Consider the following 20,310-nt stretch of genomic DNA (forward strand, 5'->3'; position numbering starts at 1 on the left):
GGTCATATTTTTACAAACTCAAAAATATGTATTTGTATAAGTAAGAGTAGATACACTGTCCTTAAGTAGCACTAAGGAAGTTTTACTGGGCACAATGCTCAATAAATACTTGGTAAGTATAGGGGTCCTCATTCACTGTTCACCATGATACTGACATGAAAGATAAGACCGTTGCCTTTAAAGGATCATAGGAAATTTGACTTAAATTCACACATTTTTTTGGAAAGAACTGAGTGGGTTTGGAAGAATCCCTAAAATCTACAAATATTAGATTAATTGTTCTCCTTGTTTTGTGATGTACATCTTTGGTGTCTCAATCACTTTTTTATTAAGTGCAAAAGAAAGCTCAACTTAGAACTGGATTCAGTGATTTAATGTAATGAGAGTTTGTTTTTATCTTGAGCTGTAGTCACAATGTATTTGGACTAAAGGATTTTATTTCTTATCCCTACAATACAAACTTCAATGAGGACATGAAACTGAAGATTTAATGTAGTGTATTTTGCATTAGTAGAATAAACTACTTACATGTTACCCATCTAATATGACAAACTTGGGACAAAAGAATAGGAAATCTAAAATGAATGTTTTAAAACTCTGGTTTTACTTCTTCATGAGTTAAAGAGGATCATTCTATATTTAGAGTGGCATATTTTACTGTATTTTATTTACTTTGTTTAAAAACCTTGACTACTTTGTAAATAAGATTTTTCTTTTTTGCTCTTTAGGAACCGTGGAGAAAAGCGAATGGGTGCTTTTGAATGTATTCGTAAAGTGTATCAGACAGATGGACTTAGAGGATTTTATAGGGGCATGTCTGCTTCATATGCTGGCATATCAGAGACCGTTATCCATTTTGTTATTTATGAAAGTATTAAGCAAAAATTACTGGAATATAAGATTGCTTCTACAATGGAAAATGATGAAGAGTCTGTAAAAGAAGCATCAGATTTTGTGGGAATGATGCTAGCTGCTGCCACCTCAAAAACTTGTGCCACGACTATAGCATATCCACATGGTAAGAGGAGTTGAGTTTGTATGAGAAATTCTATTAATTTAGAAATATTTTCCCATGTCAGCCAAAAGTCCACTTATTAGAACATTTATAATTTTATCGAATTCTGGGCAGCCCCAGTGGCCCAGTGGTTTAGTGCTGCCTTCAGCCCGGGGTGTGATCCTGGAGACCTGGGATCGAGTCCCACATCAGGCTCCCTGCATGGAGCCTGCTTCTCCCTCTGCCTGTGTCTCTGCCTCTCTCTGTGTCTGTCATGAATAAATAAATCTTTAAAAAATAAAAAAAAAATAAAAAATAAAAAAAAAATAAAATCTAAAAAAAAAAAATTTATCGAATTCCAGTAAAACAAAATATAGTTCTTAGGAGTTCATCATAACAGTGTATAAGTAACTGTTTTAATCAGTCAGTATATATTATAGTAGTATGATAGAGATTTAGCATGGATTCTGGACAGTCACATAGCCCAGAGTCAGATTCTAGACAGGTGATGTTTGGGCAAGTTATAAAAAAAAAAAAAGTAGGGTTGTAGATAGTGTACTAGATACTTTATATATAATATTGCCAATCTACAAAAAATTCCTACTGAATACTTACATTCTCTATTTAAGTCTAAGGATACTAGAACATAACCAGAATTTGTCTTCATTTCCAAATGGGAAACAAGAAATGTTAGGATTGAGTTGCTGAAGGGGTCACATAGCTTACTCAGATCACATAGTTTACCTCAGTGGAGGAGCACAGATTTGAAATGGAGTCTGTAATACCAAAGGCCAGCCTATTATAGTATAAACCAGTTTGATTAATTAATAATAAAATCACTTAAAAATTTGTAAGATGCTAAGGTTTTTTAATAATTTTGTTCTAAGTGTAACCTTGGTTTTTTTTTGTTTTTTTTTTAAGATTTTATTTTTTAAGTAATCTCTATATCCAACTTGGGGCTTAAAATCAAGAATTGCATGCTACACTGACCCATCCAGGCACCCCTGCTTTGGGTTTTTAATCTAAATGCTTCACTTTTGTTACACTGATTAACATTTACATTCACCCTTTTAAAGCTAAGGCTCTGATCAAAACTGTATCAAGACAAATGCGACCAGGCTAGGAGGAAATGATTATTTGCTCTAAAATGTAATTTATGAGTAAAATCAACTCTAATCCAGTTGGACTATGAACTTACCTCTGTTTCCTGAGGGAAGTTCCTAACTTCTTTCTTTAAGAAAAGTCAGAAGAGGACAGTATCAGCAGCATAGTTTAGGTTCAGCTACTTTGGGATACCTAGAACTTTGGCCAGCTAAGGGTGAGAGACAGTTTTAGAGTTGTACACACTCTGTCGCTTCAAGAGAGATGATGTCATTATAAGAAACAGTGTTTTAGAGTGGAATATATAAATGGCATGAGTTTTTAAGATAGGACACAAGAGATTTCAAATATTATTTGCAGTGAAAATAGTTCTAGGCCATTGTCCTCAGGCCCATCAGGAGTAGTGTGTTGGATAAACAGTCTTTTCAATAGAGAGCTCTGAATTCTTGTCCGAGCCTCTACCCCAACTGACTAAAACCTCTCAGCAGTCTGATTTCCTCACCTTTCAAAACTTAAATAATGACTAACCATATAATCTTTATCTCTGAGAGCTCTAAAATTTTACAATTTTTGCTTAGTTGCTCCCTAGATGGGGCCTTTATCTAACGGCTAGTATTTTGAACATTTTTAGCCTCATGTACAAGAAATTTCATGTTAGTATCTGTGGACCACTATAAATAGATAATTCTATGTTCTCATTGTGGAGTCCACTTAAGATCTTTTGTGTTTATTTCTCACTGTACCTTTGTGTATTTATCTCTGATATCACCTGCATTCCCTTTTCTATTCCTTCACCTTTTTCTTATCATATGTATTCTCCATTTTATCCATATCTAGTATATAACTGATACTTCTGTTTATTACCACTCAGGAACCTATGAAATTTTATAATTAGTATTTATTATTAGTGATTTTAGCCAGCTATCTTAGAGGTTTGGTGGTATTGTAATAAGACCAGTTTCAGTAAGTTGCACATTAAAAATCACTCCTTGTATATCCTAAACTTTCACTTAAAAACTGATAAATGGAATGTGCTCAGCATTAGGAGGATATAAAGATATCATTAATGTTTTTAAAATTACTTTTTCCCCCCCTAAACAGAAGTTGTAAGAACAAGACTACGTGAAGAGGGAACAAAATACAGATCTTTTTTTCAGACACTGTCTTTGGTTGTTCAAGAAGAAGGTTATGGGTCTCTTTACCGTGGTCTAACAACTCATCTGGTGAGACAGATTCCAAACACAGCCATTATGATGGCCACCTATGAATTGGTGGTCTACCTTCTGAATGGATAGCAACTTCAGGCTGCCACACTACGAAGAGGGAAGACCAAAAGATTACAGTGGACCATGCAGTATCAAAGCCAGCATGGTGGACAGAAGAAAAAAGTTTGGGAACATGTAACTATGCCTGAGTGGAAGTTCGGCTGTAGGAATTAAAGTAATCATAATCACATTACTTGGTCTTTCTCAGTAATGTGGGGGGAAAAAAAAAAACCTAGGCTGCCTCTAAAAAAGCCTTTAGAATCACTCCTTCCTCCAAATTGCCATTTTCTCTACCATGTCCACGGGACACAGTTGCATTTTGTTGATTTATGGCAGTCAGAGTATAGTGTTTATTCCATGAGCACTTTTCCAGTCTTCTAAACAAAGCCATCCCTGATTGTATAAATATTATAACTATCCAAAGATAGTATTGACAGTCATAAATATCTTACCTCTGGCTTCTGTGTAATTCCTGTAAAATTGTAAAATAACAAGAATAAGTGAGATCTTTAGTATTATTTTCCCATTTCCTTGAGAGGATCTGGAATGTAAAGTTAATTATTTGGCATTAATAGTCACGAGTTTTGACAACTAATGAAATAATGTCTAAAGATCTTGTGTATTTTTAGCTTTAAAATATTTTGGTTTCCACTGCTAACTAGGTGCTTGATGTTTAGCATAATGTGGACACTTCTATTGTTCATTAACATATCAAGCTCGATGGTAATAGTTTGGGACAGAAGAAACCAGTAAACTGTTGATTCTTGGCCATTTCAATAACTTGAGCACATCCTCATACTTCTCTAACTTTACAATAAGTGAATGAATGCAGTTGTCTCATCGTTGATTTATAAGTTATGAACTTGAGTTATCATCTATCAGACCTAAATATCATTTTCTTAAAGTAGAAAAAATTCACCGCTTCTCAATCTTTCTCTGTTTTCACATTAGGAATTTGAACCTTTGAATTTTTTCCAGAAGATCAAGTTAGATCGCATTTATTTTGTAGAGAAAATGGTAATTTTCAGCTTTGCCCTAATAGGTTTCTTTTTTTAAGGTGACATCATAAATATCTGGGGCAGTATAAACAGAACAGGGGCCCTCTGCTGTCTGAGCAGGTAGTGATCCTAATTAACTAACAGTTTTGTAAATGAACAAACTGCTTTTGACAAATTTATGCTATCCTGATTTCTTAAATAGTAAATCAGAAAGATTCAAGTTAATTCAGATTAAGTGTGCTAACAGGATATAGCTTTTACATTTTGCTGTTGAGTTCAACTGTACCTTTTAATACTTAAATGTATATTTGTATGGCCCTTATGAAGATGTTTGCTGTGTAATTCTGTTAAGAGACTTTTGCTTATGGATGTTGCTATACTGGTGTATAAAACATCTACAATTAAACTCCAGTGTGGTACTCATTTCAGTAAAGATGAACTGTACGTTTTGTGCAATGGCTTTATCTTAAGAATGACTCTTTGTGAATGCACTTTGTGGCCTTTTTTTGGAGGGGGGATGAGAGTAGGAGAGAATTCCATGTTAAGATTATTTTTTTTAAACATTGGTCATGTATTAGGCAGAAACTATGTGCAAAACATTTTTCCGGGTTTTAGATACGGTGTTTTGAAGATCTTTAATAATATGTTTTATGTAGTCTGTGTACACCCTAATGCCCCAACACAGAAAATTGTAGCACGTCATTGCAAGCTTTCTCCACTGTCACCAGTGAAACACAGTGCCCTCTTAAATTCCTTCACCTTCTTAACTCCTTATAATCAACAGTAACTGGATGTTTTTGAGGTGCTTCGATTGGAATTTAAAAATATTCCAATCTATTTGGAGACCAAAGGCAAATTCAGTTTCATTACCTTTGGGATTATTCGTACCTTTTATGGTGAATTTTAGCTTTGACATTTATTGTGAGAAACATGCCAAAAAAAAAAAAATCATCCAGGGGTTTCTAACTTAAATCTGTAGAGAAAGTCTCAATCTATAGTGTTTGCCTTTTTAGGTGCCACTTATACTGCCTAATACAGTGCCATTTGCCTTGCAAAGATTCATAAACATTAGTTGTGTCGAATGTAGAACAAATTCCCCTAATCTTAATGATCTCAGTACACCACAAATGATTAAGAATGATATGAAAACCAGCAGCTAAGGAACATCTTATTATTTAGTGTTAGCAAATTCATAATAAGTGTCCTTCAAGGATGAACATATATTCTACTCCTGTTTGTATTTTAGCAAGTAAAACTTCTGTTGACCTTTAATGCATTATATTTAGCTTTTAAAAGTGAGTCTTTTCTATGTACTGGAAGAAAAGATCTTAGAGTCTTAGACTTTGTTTCTTTGTGCAACAACTGGAAAGGAGCAATGAAGCTGATTTTAATTTTTTTTTCCCAGAGCACAATCTGCCATAGTTTACTTTATGTGTGACAGAGATAATTTTAAAAAGAAAGCTATATAAAAGTTGTATATAAAGTTTGTCTCTGAAACACTTCTTTGGAGATTTTTTTTTTAATTGATGCAAATGTTTAAAAAGAAAAATGCATACTTAAAGGACTGAATTTTTTTAAAGCTGTGTATTGTTTTCATCTATTTTCTATCAGATGACTTTTTATTTCTAGTATAGAGATTGGCAGCATTCTTTGTATTTGTCTGTACTTTTATTATAGAATCTTAACAGGAAATTGAACTTGTTAAAGCAGTAGATACTGAAAGAGTATGCTCATAGAGCAGCAGATAGAACTTTGGTACCTGTGGCTTATAGACAGTTTTTCTAAATTTCAAAGTCCAAATCTGAGAATTACCAACCCTGGGACTGTGGAGTATAATACAGTGCTTTTGAATCCAGGAAAAAAAAAACAACTGTATCACCAAAGGTTTGTCTTAATTTTCATTATGTATGTAATTTTATGGAACCAACCTTACTAGATGGGGCTCATGAGTAATTTATTTGTGACTTTGGAACCGGAATAGAATATTGTTTGGTCATTTAATCTAGCCTTTTGTTTCCTAAAACCTAATGCCCATTGTACTGTATTAGGACCAGGTTGTTAAAAATAATGAGTGTTTGCTCTTTTACTGGAGTATACACATGTCAGCATTTTTAGATTTATTGTAAGTCACTAAAAATACTGATTTGAACTTAAAAGATTTAAGTGCTAGAAAGCCTATCCTTTATTCCTTCAGCATTGTTCATGCCTGTCTTCTGTTTACAATGCTCTTCTGCCCAGACTATTAGTACTGTAGGGACCCCTTACTTTGGGGCTGATAAGTATAATAGTTGAGCCTTTCTGTCTACTGATCATGACTTAAACATTCCTAAGAATAAAGGTGTTTCTGAATGATTTAAATTAGAAAGAATTTTAATTACATGAAAATATTTAATGCAATGTGCTTTCTGTCCACTCAAGTCTCTTCTCCATCATGCCCCTTACATTTCTTGTTAATCTATACACTGCTTTTTATGCTACTCCTTTTAGAAACTGAAAATTCTAGTTTCACTCCGTTTTTATGTTGTTAAACATTTGAATGTGTACCCCTCATATGTGAACAATTAAATTATGATCTATTAGTCATAGATAAATAATCAGCTTCAAAAGAGTTGATATCTTTTGACCATTTCTGTGAGGTTTGCTATTCTTGCATTTTGTGTACATGGCTGTAAATGATGTGCATTTATTCTATTTATGTTAACTAGCTGAATTTTATTTGAATTGTTAAAATTAAAAAATTAAAATATCCTTATGAAAGTATGGAAGTTTTTTTTCCTATAATGTATTGTAATATTTTGGCTTGATGAGAATGTAATCACATTTTCTTAGGATTATGTGAAGAACAAAAGTGCATTGCCATTTTCAAGGTAAGTGTCAGGCTCTGATCTGCTAGACATGGTGATATCTATAGGAAACAAAAGGTCAAATTATCTAATTTGTAGAGTTCAGTAAGATACTTCTGTTCTGACATATTTTCCACAGGTTTATTGATACTTAGATACCATTCTTTTCATGTATCAAAACATCTAATTTGCAAAGAATATCTGAGAAATTTGATCCTAATTAGGTTATTTCGGATACCTCCCTGGGTTGTAATGGTTTTTTAACATTATGACTTTTTGCTAGTTTTGGTTTTAGTCTTTCAGAAAGGTTAAAGGGCTAGAAACTTTAGAATAACCAAATGAATCCACGTATGATAGGTTGAAACAAGTGACACAGATTTAAGTGTTGTATAGAACCTACCCATTTTACATTTTGTCAGTTTTATTTAAGTTTTCACAAGTTGTAGCTACCATCAAACGTCACCTAGTTTGTTGGTGAGGAAACCAGGACAAATTTGTCACATCTCTTTTCTCTAACATAAAAAGTGAAAGCTTGTGGCTGGCTTTCCTCTGAAGACTGAAATGGTGAGATGAAGATATTGGCAAAATATATCAATGGTTGAGGTTGGTATGACAAGCATATTTTAATGCTTAGTGTCCTAGGTTTAAATTATGTGTATGTGTGTTTATTATTGAATATTAGAAGCCATGGGAGAGGAGGGATTTTTTTTTTTTTTTTGCATTGCACAAACGAGCTCGCTACCTTAATATATATGGAATGAGTTCAGTAATTGAAAATCATGGAGTGCTGTGCTTTTTTTTTTTTTTTTAAGATTTTTATTTGTTCATGAGAGACACCAAGAGAGAAAGGCAGAGACACAGGCAGAGGGAGAAGCAGGCTCCCTACAGGAAGCTCGATGTGGGACTGGGTCTCCAGGATCATGCCCCGAGCCAAAGACAGACGCTCAACCGCTGAGCCACCCAGGCGACCCTATGCAGTGATTTCATGTGGTTTTTCAGCAGGCTACAGATTGAATAGACAAGTGATATTTGGAGGAATATTAGTCACAATGGGCTTTTTTTTTAACTTGGTGTTCTTAGTTCTATGTTTATTTTTTTACACTATAGATTTTTCAACAGCATTTAGGATGTCACTGGAATGATGACAAAACAAATGATTTAGAGAAAGGATTTGTGGAGATTGGCTCAAAATGAAACATTGGAAGATAATAAATAGAACTAAGTATATAAATTGGAGCTGTTCTTGAAGCTGATGTATATATAAAGCCTTAGGTTACATCTGCGGCCACTGGATTTTTTTTCCTTCACCAAAGTGTCTTTGTAACAACATCGCAAGTCAAACTTCACCAAATTCAGTGTGTCTTAGGTGAGTGTCCTCAGTTTTGCTACCTTTGAGCCTTAGGGATGTCATGTTCTCTGGAAGTGTTCTGGTGATTAATTCTTTTAGAAAGACTCAGAAAGGTTGGCTGGAGAAAATAGTACTTAAGCCTTATTTTGAAACAAATTTGACAGGCTGATTTAGAGAGGAGCATTCTTTGCTGAAACAGATGAAAGTGTTCTAGTAGCCCATCTGGACAAATAACCCATTTTCTTTTATTCTACCTAGGAATTGATACAAAAAGTATCTTGAGGGGCACCTGGGTGGTAGCCTCGCTGAGCAGCAGACTTTTGGCTTGGGTCATGATCTAGGGGTCATGGGATCGAGCCCCCCCACCCCCCGTAGGGCCTACACTGGATGTGGAACCTGCTTGGGATTCTCTCCCTTTCCCTTTTCCTCCCCCTCTGCACCTCCCCCTGCTCATGCCTGTGTGTGTTTGCTCACTCTTAAATAATAATGTTTTTTTTTTTAAGTGTCTTGAGATTTTGAAATGAGAATTCTAAACCTAGTCTTGTTCAAAAGAGCTCATCACATCCCGCTCAGCAGAATTGCTAGAGTCGTGTTTTCTGTGTCCCAGTCCCTCACACTTCCAAAGCAGCTCCTCGACTCTTTCATGGTCAAGGATAAAAGGCCCACTTTCAGTCTCTGTTTCTGAATCTTACCTTTCAAGATTATCCAGGAAGATTGATCTCCATTGAGGAACTTAACTCTGAGGTGTTTTTAATGACAGGTTATTAGGTCTAAATTATGTATTGGCTTGTTTTTTGTTGTCCCCACCCACATGTTGTGCTAGAGCAACTGGATATTGATATGAAAAGTGAGCCATTACCTCACCATCCTCAGTATGATCTAAAAGCAAAAATTAATGCAAACCTAGGGGAAAAAAGTCTGCAACCTTGGAATAGGCAGAGGTTAGAATGTCCACAGAAAGCACCAACCATTAAAAAGAAAAAAAAAAAACCTCAAAATTAAAAACATCAAAGTAAAAGATGCAGCCACAGACTGCAAGAAAATATTTACAATAGGTCTGAGGGGATATGTAATAAAATATACACACAAATACATAGGCAATTACCTAAATGCTCTTTTTAAGTATATGTAAAGATGCTTAACACGGTTAGTAATATGTTAGAACCACAAATAACACAATGTAGCCAGTACAGTGAGAAGTAGAGACAATACCAAGAATGCAGAAACAACTGGAACTCCCTGCATTGCTGTTGAAAATGTAAAATGGTACAGCTACTTTGGAAAGATGACGTTTTTAAGAAAGTTTAAAACTTTCTATGCTATAACTCAGAATTACTACTGGTGGGGAAGAGCAAGGTGGGAATTTACAAGAAAAATGGAAATCTCCACAAATGTTCCTTGCTCTTCTATTTCTAAAGGTGGATATTGAGGGAAAGTCAATTGTAAATTCATGCAGTGAAACCGCACATAGCAAACCAAAAGGCAAAATGGTAATCACTGATACATGCAATATAGATGAGTATAAAAAAAACAGATTAAAGAAGTCTGGCACAGAATAGGATACACCATTCCATTTATATGACGATCAAGAACAGGCAAAAGTAGCTTGATAGGAATCAGATTAGTAATTGCCTGGAGATGGAGAGGAGTTGACTAGCAAGGGGCCTAGTGAAACTTCCTGGAGTAATGGGAAAGTCCTACCTGTTGACCTGGGTAGGGTTAAACAGGTGTGTACATGATGTGAAGATATATTATCTGTAGACTTAAGATCTGTTCACTTTAAACCTGTTTTTTAAAAATCTAAGTGCAAAGTAAAAAAATGCTGGAGGGAAAGTAAATCTGAATGCTGCATAATGAAATATGAAGGCTTGAGGTCCTGGAATTATCAAAATATAGTTCATAAAATAGTCATGCTTAATATGTTTCAAGAAATAAAATGGAAGTTTTAAAATTTCTGATTTTGGTATCAAGTAAGTAGCACCTCTGAGCTATTCACCTCCATGACAACTAGATCTCAGAACATGCTCTTTAAGGCCTAGCTCACACAAAGTAGAAGGGTTCCCCAATGACCTTCCCCTTCCCTTCCCCAATGCTAAGCCCAAAACCAAACAATTAGAACTGAATCTGGATTATTCAGGGTGGGGACTGATGCTGGGGCCTAGATCTCCAGGAACAATTATATCTGGGGTCTAGGCCTGCAGAGCAGGGGCATCAGCAGACTTAGATGCTCCCAGGATCAAGGGGTACTCCCCAGGATACTAATACAATCAATCAAATCTGGGAGGAAGTTCTCCAAGTTAGGTCCACAGACTCCCATAGCCTTAATGATTACCAAACACAAGACCTGCCACTGCGAGCGATTGCAGAAACATGGGAACAACAGATCTACCCCAGCAAGGACTTCAGAGAGAAAAGAGTAGCTAGTAGTTGTAATTACAAAGATGAGCATACACTGAAATAAGGAACAGACAGATAATAGTTAACCATAAAAATGAAAACTATAGGGCAGCCCGGGTGGTGCAGCGGTTTAGCTCTGCCTTCAGCCCAGGGTGTGATCCTGGAGGCCCAGGATCGAGTCCCACGTCGGGCTCCCTGCATGGAGCCTGTTTCTCCCTCTGCCTGTGTCTCTGCCTCTCTCTCTCTCTCTCTCATAAAATATTTTTTTTAAAAAAAGAAAGAAAACTATAGGCCCTGAAATCAAGAACTCAATGGGTAAAAAATAGGTGTAACTGAAGTGATTTCAACTTGATGATCTATTGGGACTACCAAGAAGACAGGAAAGGTAAAGAGAAGGACTATGAAAGATCAGTAAGGAGATAATGGAGGCTGGAATGAGAATGTTTAACGTATTTCATCATATTTGGTAAATGAGCAGAATAGAGAAGAGGCAATATTTTAAAAGATAATTGGAAAATTCTCAGAATTGATAAGCATGAATGCATAGCTCCACAAATCACAATGTATCCTAATTTGGATTAAGACCTGCCTATAAACATAGCAATATGAAGACTACCAAAGTGAAGTGATGGTTTTGATTTTTGCTACTGGCAATGGGCTAGGTTTTAGGACCAGTGCTCCTAATGAGTGCAATTAAAATGCTAGGTAAAATATTCTAAAAATCTCAATATCCGAGAGTGAACATTATAAGGAATGAGCAAGCCAAAATCCAAAACATGATAAGAGCCTAGAAAGTTAAGAGAGCACTTAGAACCTAGAAGCAAGTGAGGCAGAAGTAGATGACCAGGTCCCATTTAAGTTGAGTCCGATAGGTGCTTCCCATTACTTCCCCCAGGAGTAAATTCAGATTCCTTCTTCCATCTCCATGGGAGTAGATACAGTTTCCTTGTTGCTGAGCAGAACACAGAAGTAACAGAGAAAAAGCCCAATTCTGAGACCAAGCACTGACCCCTGAGCAGAATTACAGCCCAACTTTGCATTGCTAGAGTGGGGAGGGGACCCCAAGATGAATTAAAGTGGTTCCAGACACATAGGATCTCACATGCATGGTAGAAGCAAAGACCATTCTTTTCTGGAAAAAGCGGACTGCTCATCTTAGGTCGTGGTGAGAACACGCCAGTAATTTCAAGGCCTATGAGCACCACACGGTCCATAATAAGCACACAAGGAAGCCACACCACTAGTGACAACCCTTAAAAGCAAAAAAAAAAAAAAAGATTATGGAGTTACCAAATATAGACTAAAATGCAAATGAGTACAGTTTTAAAAATATAAGACATGCTTGAAAATAGGAGAGTAGGACACTGAAAAATGGTTGAGCAGATTTGAAAGCCAAATATAACTTCTAGAAGTGAAAGCTAAAGTTTAAAGTACAGTTGGACAAAGCTGAAAAACGTGGTTTAGTGAAAGATGGAGCACAGTGCTGCAAGGAGGAGCAAGAAGACCCAGAGGAGACGGTGAGATGCAGACAGGACACACAAGCCCAGTGCATGTGTGACTGCTGTCCCAGAGAAGCAGAGAGAGTGGTCCAAGGAGGTCATCTCAAGTGAGAGGTTGAGAATTTTCTAAAACTGATGAAGAACTGACTCCTCAGATCGAAAATCCCAAATAAACCCAAACAGAATACCTAAAAAGGAATTTGTATCTACACATGGTATCATGAAACTAGATAACCAAAGGCAGAGAAGATTTTGGGATAGAAACATCCAGACTTTTACCTCTGACACAACCTTCAAAGTAGTGACAGCCAGTCTAACAACTACGTTAAGATGCAGAATAAGAAGAGAATGGGACGATTCCTTCCGACGTGTGGCCAAACCAGAATTTTACACCCAGTAAAAATCCTTCTAGGCATGGGAATGGAATAAAGACATTTTGGAAAAATTAAAAGAGGGAGTGTGCTATCCTGAGATCATCAAAAGAAATCCTAAAGGATGTACCTCACACAGAAGGATTTGGTGGTATTTGATGAAAGGCCTAAGACGCAAGAAAGATGCTAAGCAAAAAAGCAGTAATTCAAGTGGACAAATAGAAAGGTGGTTAATCATATAAAAGAGTAATAATAATGGGATGTTTTTTAAAAAACGACAAAAATATAGCACATTACATTTTTATGAAAGGTGGGAAGGAAATAAATGGAATTGAAGTGTTCCATGAACCTTCTATTATTCTGTGGGAAGACGAAGATTTGGATTCATTTTAAATGTTAAGTATGTGTTGTAAACTGGAGGTTAACCGATGAGAGGACAGAAATAGTATCACTTCCATACTCAGAAGGGGCAAACATGAAACTATTCTTTTCAAAAATCAGTTAAAGGGCAGCCCTGGTGGTGCAGCGGTTTAGCGCCGCCTGCAGCCTGGGGTGTGATCCTGGAGACCCAGGATCGAGTCCACATCGGGCTTCCTGCATGGAGCCTGCTTCTCCCTCTGCCTGTGTTTCTGCCTCTCTCTTTGCTCTCTCTGAATGAATAAATAAATAAATCTTTTTTAAAAATCGGTTAAAAAGGAGTGCCAGAAAGGAGAGACAAACGGCATGAAATTGATTTTTTTAAGTAAACTCTAGGCCCAAAGTGGGGCTCAAACTCATGATGCCAAGACCAAGAGTCACATCCTGAGCCAGCCAGGCACCCCAGAAATAATATGGTTTGAAATCCAAATATCTCAGTCGTTACAGTAGTGCAAATGGAACAAATTCCCCGGTTTAAAGGCTGTCAGACTGGATTTAAAAACAACAAAAAGCTATTTGTGAGAGACATGGTTAAACCATAAAGACAGGCTAAGGTTGGAAGTAAAAGGATAAGACTTGAAAATACTACCCAACGGAAACGAGTGTAACTATATTACTACCAGAGAAAACAGACTTTATTTTTTATTTTTATTTTTTATTTTTTGAGAAAACAGACTTTAAGGCAAAAAAGCATTACCAGAATTCAGGACTTTTGGTCACCGCATGACCATACAAGATTTGTTTCACTAAAGGTACAATGATTTAAAATTTTCATGTGCCTGATAAAATTCCTTCATCGTGCAGAGCCAGAATTGAAAGAACCACAAGAAGAAACAGATAAATCCACAGCAGCAGTGGGAGCCTTTAACAAACTTCTCTCAAACTGATAGAAGGAAACAGTAAGCAGATAGAGTTCAAGGGTACGGTTAACAACCTTGACCCAATGGAAATGCATAGAACACTGCACTTAACATCTGCAGAATATGCGTCCCTATTTATAGAAATCGACCCAAGGAATCTCATCAAATTTCAAGTATTGAAATCATACAGAGGATGTTCTCTGACCACAATGCAATTAAACTGGAAATCAACAAATAAATCATTGAAGAACTTTGTAAGTTTGGAAATTTAGACACATGCTTCCAAATAACCCACAGGTCTGCTCAACCACACGGACAAAATATTCTGAGCTGAACGATAATGAAAATTCTAAATGTCAGAACAGATGAATGTGGGCTAAGCAGTCCTTGGAGGAAATTTTAAAATTTAAGTCCATATATTAGAAAGGGAAAAAAGGCTGCAAATTAATGAGGTAATAAGCATTTGTATTAGTTAGGGTTGGCTAGGGCACGGTAGTTAGAGACTCAGATGCTTAATGGCTCAACCTAATAGACATTTTACAGCTTGCTCATTTAACGAGCTTAGAGAAACAGGTTGACTCTGCTCTAACAGTTCTTCAGGGACTCACTTCAGGGAGGCTCTGCTAGTCTCAACATTTGCTGTCCAAGGTGGACGGGGGCTGTGGTTCTCAGACGTCAGCCTATATTCAAATCACACGGAGGGCCTGATTTGTTTCTCCGGCATTTTTTAAAGTAAAAGATAAATGTTTATCCTTGGATAAACTGTAAGTAGGTGGGCAAAATTGCATCATTTGGGGAATTAATTCAGAGAATAGAACTGCTACCTGTATTTTCCCCATGCCATGACCAAAGTATTTTCTCTGCCCCGCCTCCCCGAGCTTTTAGATATAATTGACACATAATATTGGGTAAGTTTGAGGTGTTCAACGGGATGATTAATACACTTACATATTGGGAAGTGATTACTGCGAGAAGGTTAACACCTCCATCCCCTCAGGTAATTACCATTTTTGTGTGTATGTGGTTAGAGTATTTAAGATGTACTCTCGGGGGATCCCTGGGTGGCTCAGCGGTTTAGCTCCTGCCTTTGGCCCAGGGTGTGATCCTGGAGACCTGGGATCAAGTCCCACATCGGGCTCCCTGCATGGAGCCTGCTTCTCCCTCTGCCTGTGTCTTTCTCTGTGTCTCTCATGGATAAATAAAACTGTAAGACTTTGTGTGTCTACCTCTCTCTTTCTCTGTGTCGCTCATGGATAGATAAAATCTTTAAAATAAAAAAAAAAGATCTACTCTCTCAGCAACTCTCAAATATATCACACAGCACTGTTAACCACAGTCACCATGCTCTACTTTAGATCCCCAGAACCTCTTCATCTTATAACTGGAAGTTTGTACCCTTTGACTAACATTTCTCTGTTGTCTCCTCCTCCCTGCACCCCAATCCCAAGTCCCTGGTAACTACCACTCTATTCTCTATTTCTGTGAGTCCAGCTTTTTTAGATATAATGAGATCATGCAGTATTTGTCTTTCTCTATCTCACTGATTTCACTCAGCATGTTGTCACAAAAGGTCGGATTTCTTTCTTCTCTAAGGCCGAATAACATTCCATTGTGTATATATACCAAACTTCTTAACCTGCTCATCTGCTGTTTTCATGACTTGGCTATTGTGAATAATGCTTCAGTGGACCTCAGGGCATAGATATCTCTTTGAGACAATGATTTTGTCTCCTTTCATATATACCCAGAAGTGGGATTGCTGGATCATATAGTAGGTCTAATTTTAATATTTTGAGGAACCACCATACTTCCATAGTGGCTGCACCAATTTACATTCCTACCAACAGTGCACGAGGGTTCCCTTTTCTCCACATCCTCGCCAACACTTGTTGGCTCTTATCTTTTCAGCGCTAGCCATTCTAACGGTGTGAGGTGATCTCTCATTGCGGTATTGATTTGCCTTCGGCTGGTGATTAGTGATGCCGAGCATCTCTTCATATGTCCACCATTTGCATGCCTTCTTTGGGAAAATGTCTACTCAGTTCATTTGCCCATTTTAACCAGATTATTTGTTTTGTTGTTGTTGGGTGGTATGAGTTCCTTATATATTTTGGATATTAACCCCTTACCGGGTATGTGGTTTGCAAATATTTTCTCCTAGTCCACCGGTTGCTTTTCCATTTTGTTTATTGTTTATTTTGCTATGCAGAAGCTTTTTCGTTTGATGTAGCCCAATTAATTTTTGCTTTTGGTGTCATATCCAAAAAGGTATTACCAAGATCAGTGTAGAGGAGCTTTTCCTTTATGATTTCGTCCAGGAGTTTTACAGTTTCAGGTCTAACATTTAAGACTTTAATCCACTTTGACTTAATTTTTATGAGCAGGAAAATAGGAGTCCAATTTTATTCTTTTGTATGTGAATATCCAGTTTTCTCAATGCCACTTATTAAAAAAGACAATCTTTCTCCCATTAAGCATTCTTGGTCCCCTTGTTGAATATTAGTTGCATATATGCATGAGTTTGTTTCTGGGCTCTCAGTGCTCTTCTACCAGTATATGTGTCTGGTTTTATGCCAACACTATACTGTTTTAATTACTACAGCTACAGCTTTGAAATAGAGTATTTTGAAATCTCTGGAGAATGGTTTCTCCAGCTTTGTTCTTCTTTCTCAGGATTGCATTGGCTATTTGGGGGGCTTTTGTGGTGCCACATGGATTCTAAGATTGTTTTTCTTATCTCTGTGAAAGATACCATTGGAATTTTGATAGGGATTGCATGAAATCTATAGATGGCTTGGGTAGTATGGACATTTTAATAATATTAATTCTTCTGATCCATGAACACAGGATATTTTTCCATTTGTGTCATCTTCCATTTCTTTCATCAAAGTCTTACAATTTTCAGTATACAGATCTTTCACCTCCTCAGTTAAGCTTATTCCTAAGTATTTTTATAGTTTTTGATGCTACTGTGGGGTTCTTTACTTCTCTTTTGGGCATTTCCTTGTTACATCTATTTTTTTTTTTAAAGATTTATTTATTCATGAGAGACATAGAGAGAGAGGCAGAGACACAGGCAGAGGGAGAAGCAGGCTCCCTCTGGGGAGCCTGATGCAGGACTCAATCCCAGAACCCTGGATCATGACCTGGGCCGAAGGCAGACACTCAACCACTGAGCCACCCAGGTGCCCCCGCCTTTTTACATTTAAAGTAACTATTTTAGGTAAGGACTATTAATGCCACCTAATTCATTGTTTTCTGGTTGTTCATAGTTTCCTCTTTACTTTCTTCCTCTTTCTGCAATCCTTTGTGGATTGATGATGTCCGTCGAGGCATGCCCTGATTTCCTCCTCTTTAGCTCTTATGAATCTAGTAGGGTTTTTGCTTTGTGGTTACCATGACATAGAACAACCTGCAGATAGAAGTCTATTTTACATTGTTAACAATTAACTTTGATAGCATATCAAAACCTTACCCTTTTACTACCCCACCTTTTATGTTTTTGAGATCACAATTCATCTCTTTTTCTATTACATATTATTGTAGCTATTGTCATTTTTAATATTCTTGTCCTTTAACCTTTATACAGTTAACACTACTGTATTACAGTATTAGAGTGTGCTGAATTTGACTGTACACTTATTCTTATCAGTGTATATTTTCATACGTTTCTGCATTTAATTAGCTAAATTTTATTTCAGCTTGAAATTCTAGAGGGCTTATTAAAATGCTGATTGCTGGGTATCATCCCCAGATTTTGATTCAATAGACCTCACCTAACCTGTGGCCCAAGAATTTGCATTTCTAACAGGTTGCCAGGTAATGCTGCTTTTGGTTCAAAGACCATACTCTGAGTCCCACTGAACTTTGGATTATCTATATCCAAGTCAGCTGGAAAGAAGAATGAGCCTGAATGGGTATCAAATGTCTGCTCACATTTCACTAGCCAGAAACCAGTCATGTGATCAGACCTAACTGACAGGGAGACTGAGAAAATATAGAGTAACTGTTGGCCCAGGAAAAAAAAAGGAACATTTTTTTTGTCAAGAGCTGTGTGACAACATCCTTTGCAATGAATTAGAAAAAGAAAATAGGATAAACTCAAATAACTTAAAAAGAAAATAATTAAGACCAGTACTTGATGAACTAAAATCTTATAATACAATATAAAATCAACAAAGCCAAAATCTGGTTCTCTAAAAAAGACTAATAATACTGCTATTTTTAGAATATTGTAAATGCTAGGATAATAACTAAAAGTAAATAAAACAAAAAAGTATACTTAATAAGCCAATAGTGGAGATAAAATGGAATACTGAAGTATTCTCAGTCAAAAAGAAACTAAGAAAAGAGGGGGAGAAAATATAGAATAAATAAGATAAATAGAAGGCACGTAACAAGACAGATATATAAACCTCACCATATCAATAAGTACATCAAATATAAGTGGTTTGAACAATTTATTAAGAGATTGTCAGGGAAAAAAAGATTGCCAGATGAGTAGCAATGCAAAATTCAACTCTTTATTTTTTAAAACCTTTTGATTTTGAAATAATATTAAACTTACAAAAAAGTTGCAAAAAAAGAGTTCCCATATACTTTCATCCACCTTCCCCAAAAGGTAACATTCTGTACAATTATCAAAACTGGGAAGTTAACATTGAAACATTACTTAGTAATTTATAGACCTTATTCAAATTTGGCACTTGTCTCACTAATTTTATTTCTCTGGCCCAGAATTTAATCCAGGATGCCACATTGCATTTAGTTATCCTGTCTCCTCTGCTGCCTCTAGTCTTGGATGGTTCTTTAGTATTTCTTATTCATGACCTTGACACTGGTGAAAAGCGCTGGCTGGTTATTTTGTAAACTTCTCTCAGTCTGGGCTCAGTCTGATGTTTTTCATGTGTAATCAGGTTATGTAGTTTTGGCAACAATATTAGGAAACAATGTTGGAAAATGGAAAACATCCATGACACCAAAAGCTGGTTTTAACAACAACCCCACAACAAAAATAATAATAATAATAATAATAATAATAATAATAATATTGATAAAATTCTAGCTAGACTAAAAAAAAAAGAAAGACACAAACAGGAGATCCTAAAATAAAAACAGAATTGTCCTTTTTTCTAAAGATATTTATTTATTTATTTATTTATTTTATTTATGAGAGAGAGAGAGAAAGAGAGAGAGAGAGCACACAAGCAGGTGGAGCGGCAGGCAGAGGGAGAGGGGAAGCAGGCTCCTGCTGAGCAGGGAGCACAATGTGGAGCTCGATCCCAGGACCCTGGGACATGACCTGAGCTGAAGGCAAATGCTTAGGCAACTGAGCCACCCAGGCCCCCCTACAGCAGAGTTATCCTGCAATGACTACAGTACTGAAAGGCTAATAAGAAAATAATTAAAAAAAAAAAAAAAAAAAACGCTTATGCCGATAAATGTAACAGCTTAGACCACATGAGTCCCCTCCTGGAACTGAGAATCCGTGCGATGCATCTGTCTGTCCGCTAGTTTCTGCACTCGCATCCATGTCTTCCCCTGTGTTCTGAAAGCAGCTCCAGAATGCCAGGGCTGCTCTTCCTGGGGACACCTCAACAGGCAGGTTAGTGAGATGAGTCCCGGCCCCCAGCGCAGCAGCTGGTTTGGGAGCTGCAACAAATACTCACTGTTCCCCCTTCAAGTATCCATTCTAGCTTTTCCCCACTTTCAAGTCACAGTTATGTTGGTCTCTGTGGCTTCTATGGTGGCACAACCCAGACTCTCATCTCTAAAGGGTCTGGGTCTGGTGGCTGTGCCCTTTTCAAGACAGCCTGGCTGCGCTTGTCCATTTGCCACCAGAATTGGGTAACGGAGAGCCAACAGTCACCCGAGTAGATCTGGGTCCTTCTCATATTCCTTCCTGCCTTTGTTGTGCAGCAGAAACCCTAACTCTCTCCTAGGGTCAATATCCCTTGACAAAATTCCCACCAAAAATGGTGATTCCTCTTTTTGCCTGGCCTCAAGGATCCTGAAGTGCCCAGGTGGCAGATGCAGCTTATAGTTCAAATGGAGTCTTGCTGCATATGCTGAGAGAAATGTGCCTCCCTTTGGGAATCAGGACCTCTAAATTTACAGAAGCCCAGGAGTTGTGAGAAAATGAGACTCACTAGCTGTGAGTGATGTTAAGTGGGATCACCCCCTTTGGACCCATGAGGGTGGTTGGTGCCCAATCCAT

General features: G+C 37.0%; 1 protein-coding gene across 2 annotated transcripts in view; it reads left to right on the forward strand.

Moving 5' to 3' along the window:
• SLC25A36 (solute carrier family 25 member 36) overlaps positions 1-7,115 on the forward strand; it is a 37,186-nt gene extending 30,071 nt beyond the window's left edge. For both annotated transcript variants that reach the window (XM_038571057.1, XM_038571058.1), the window contains exons 6-7: positions 729-1,018; positions 3,197-7,115. In XM_038571057.1, coding sequence (XP_038426985.1) covers positions 729-1,018; positions 3,197-3,390 — 484 coding nt within the window. In that variant the 3' untranslated portion in view covers positions 3,391-7,115. The remainder of the gene's footprint in view (positions 1-728; positions 1,019-3,196) is intronic.
• Positions 7,116-20,310: the final 13,195 nt, after the last annotated feature.

The sequence above is a fragment of the Canis lupus genome, chromosome 23 (genome assembly GCF_011100685.1).
Source record: "Canis lupus familiaris isolate Mischka breed German Shepherd chromosome 23, alternate assembly UU_Cfam_GSD_1.0, whole genome shotgun sequence".
NCBI lineage: Eukaryota > Metazoa > Chordata > Mammalia > Carnivora > Canidae > Canis > Canis lupus.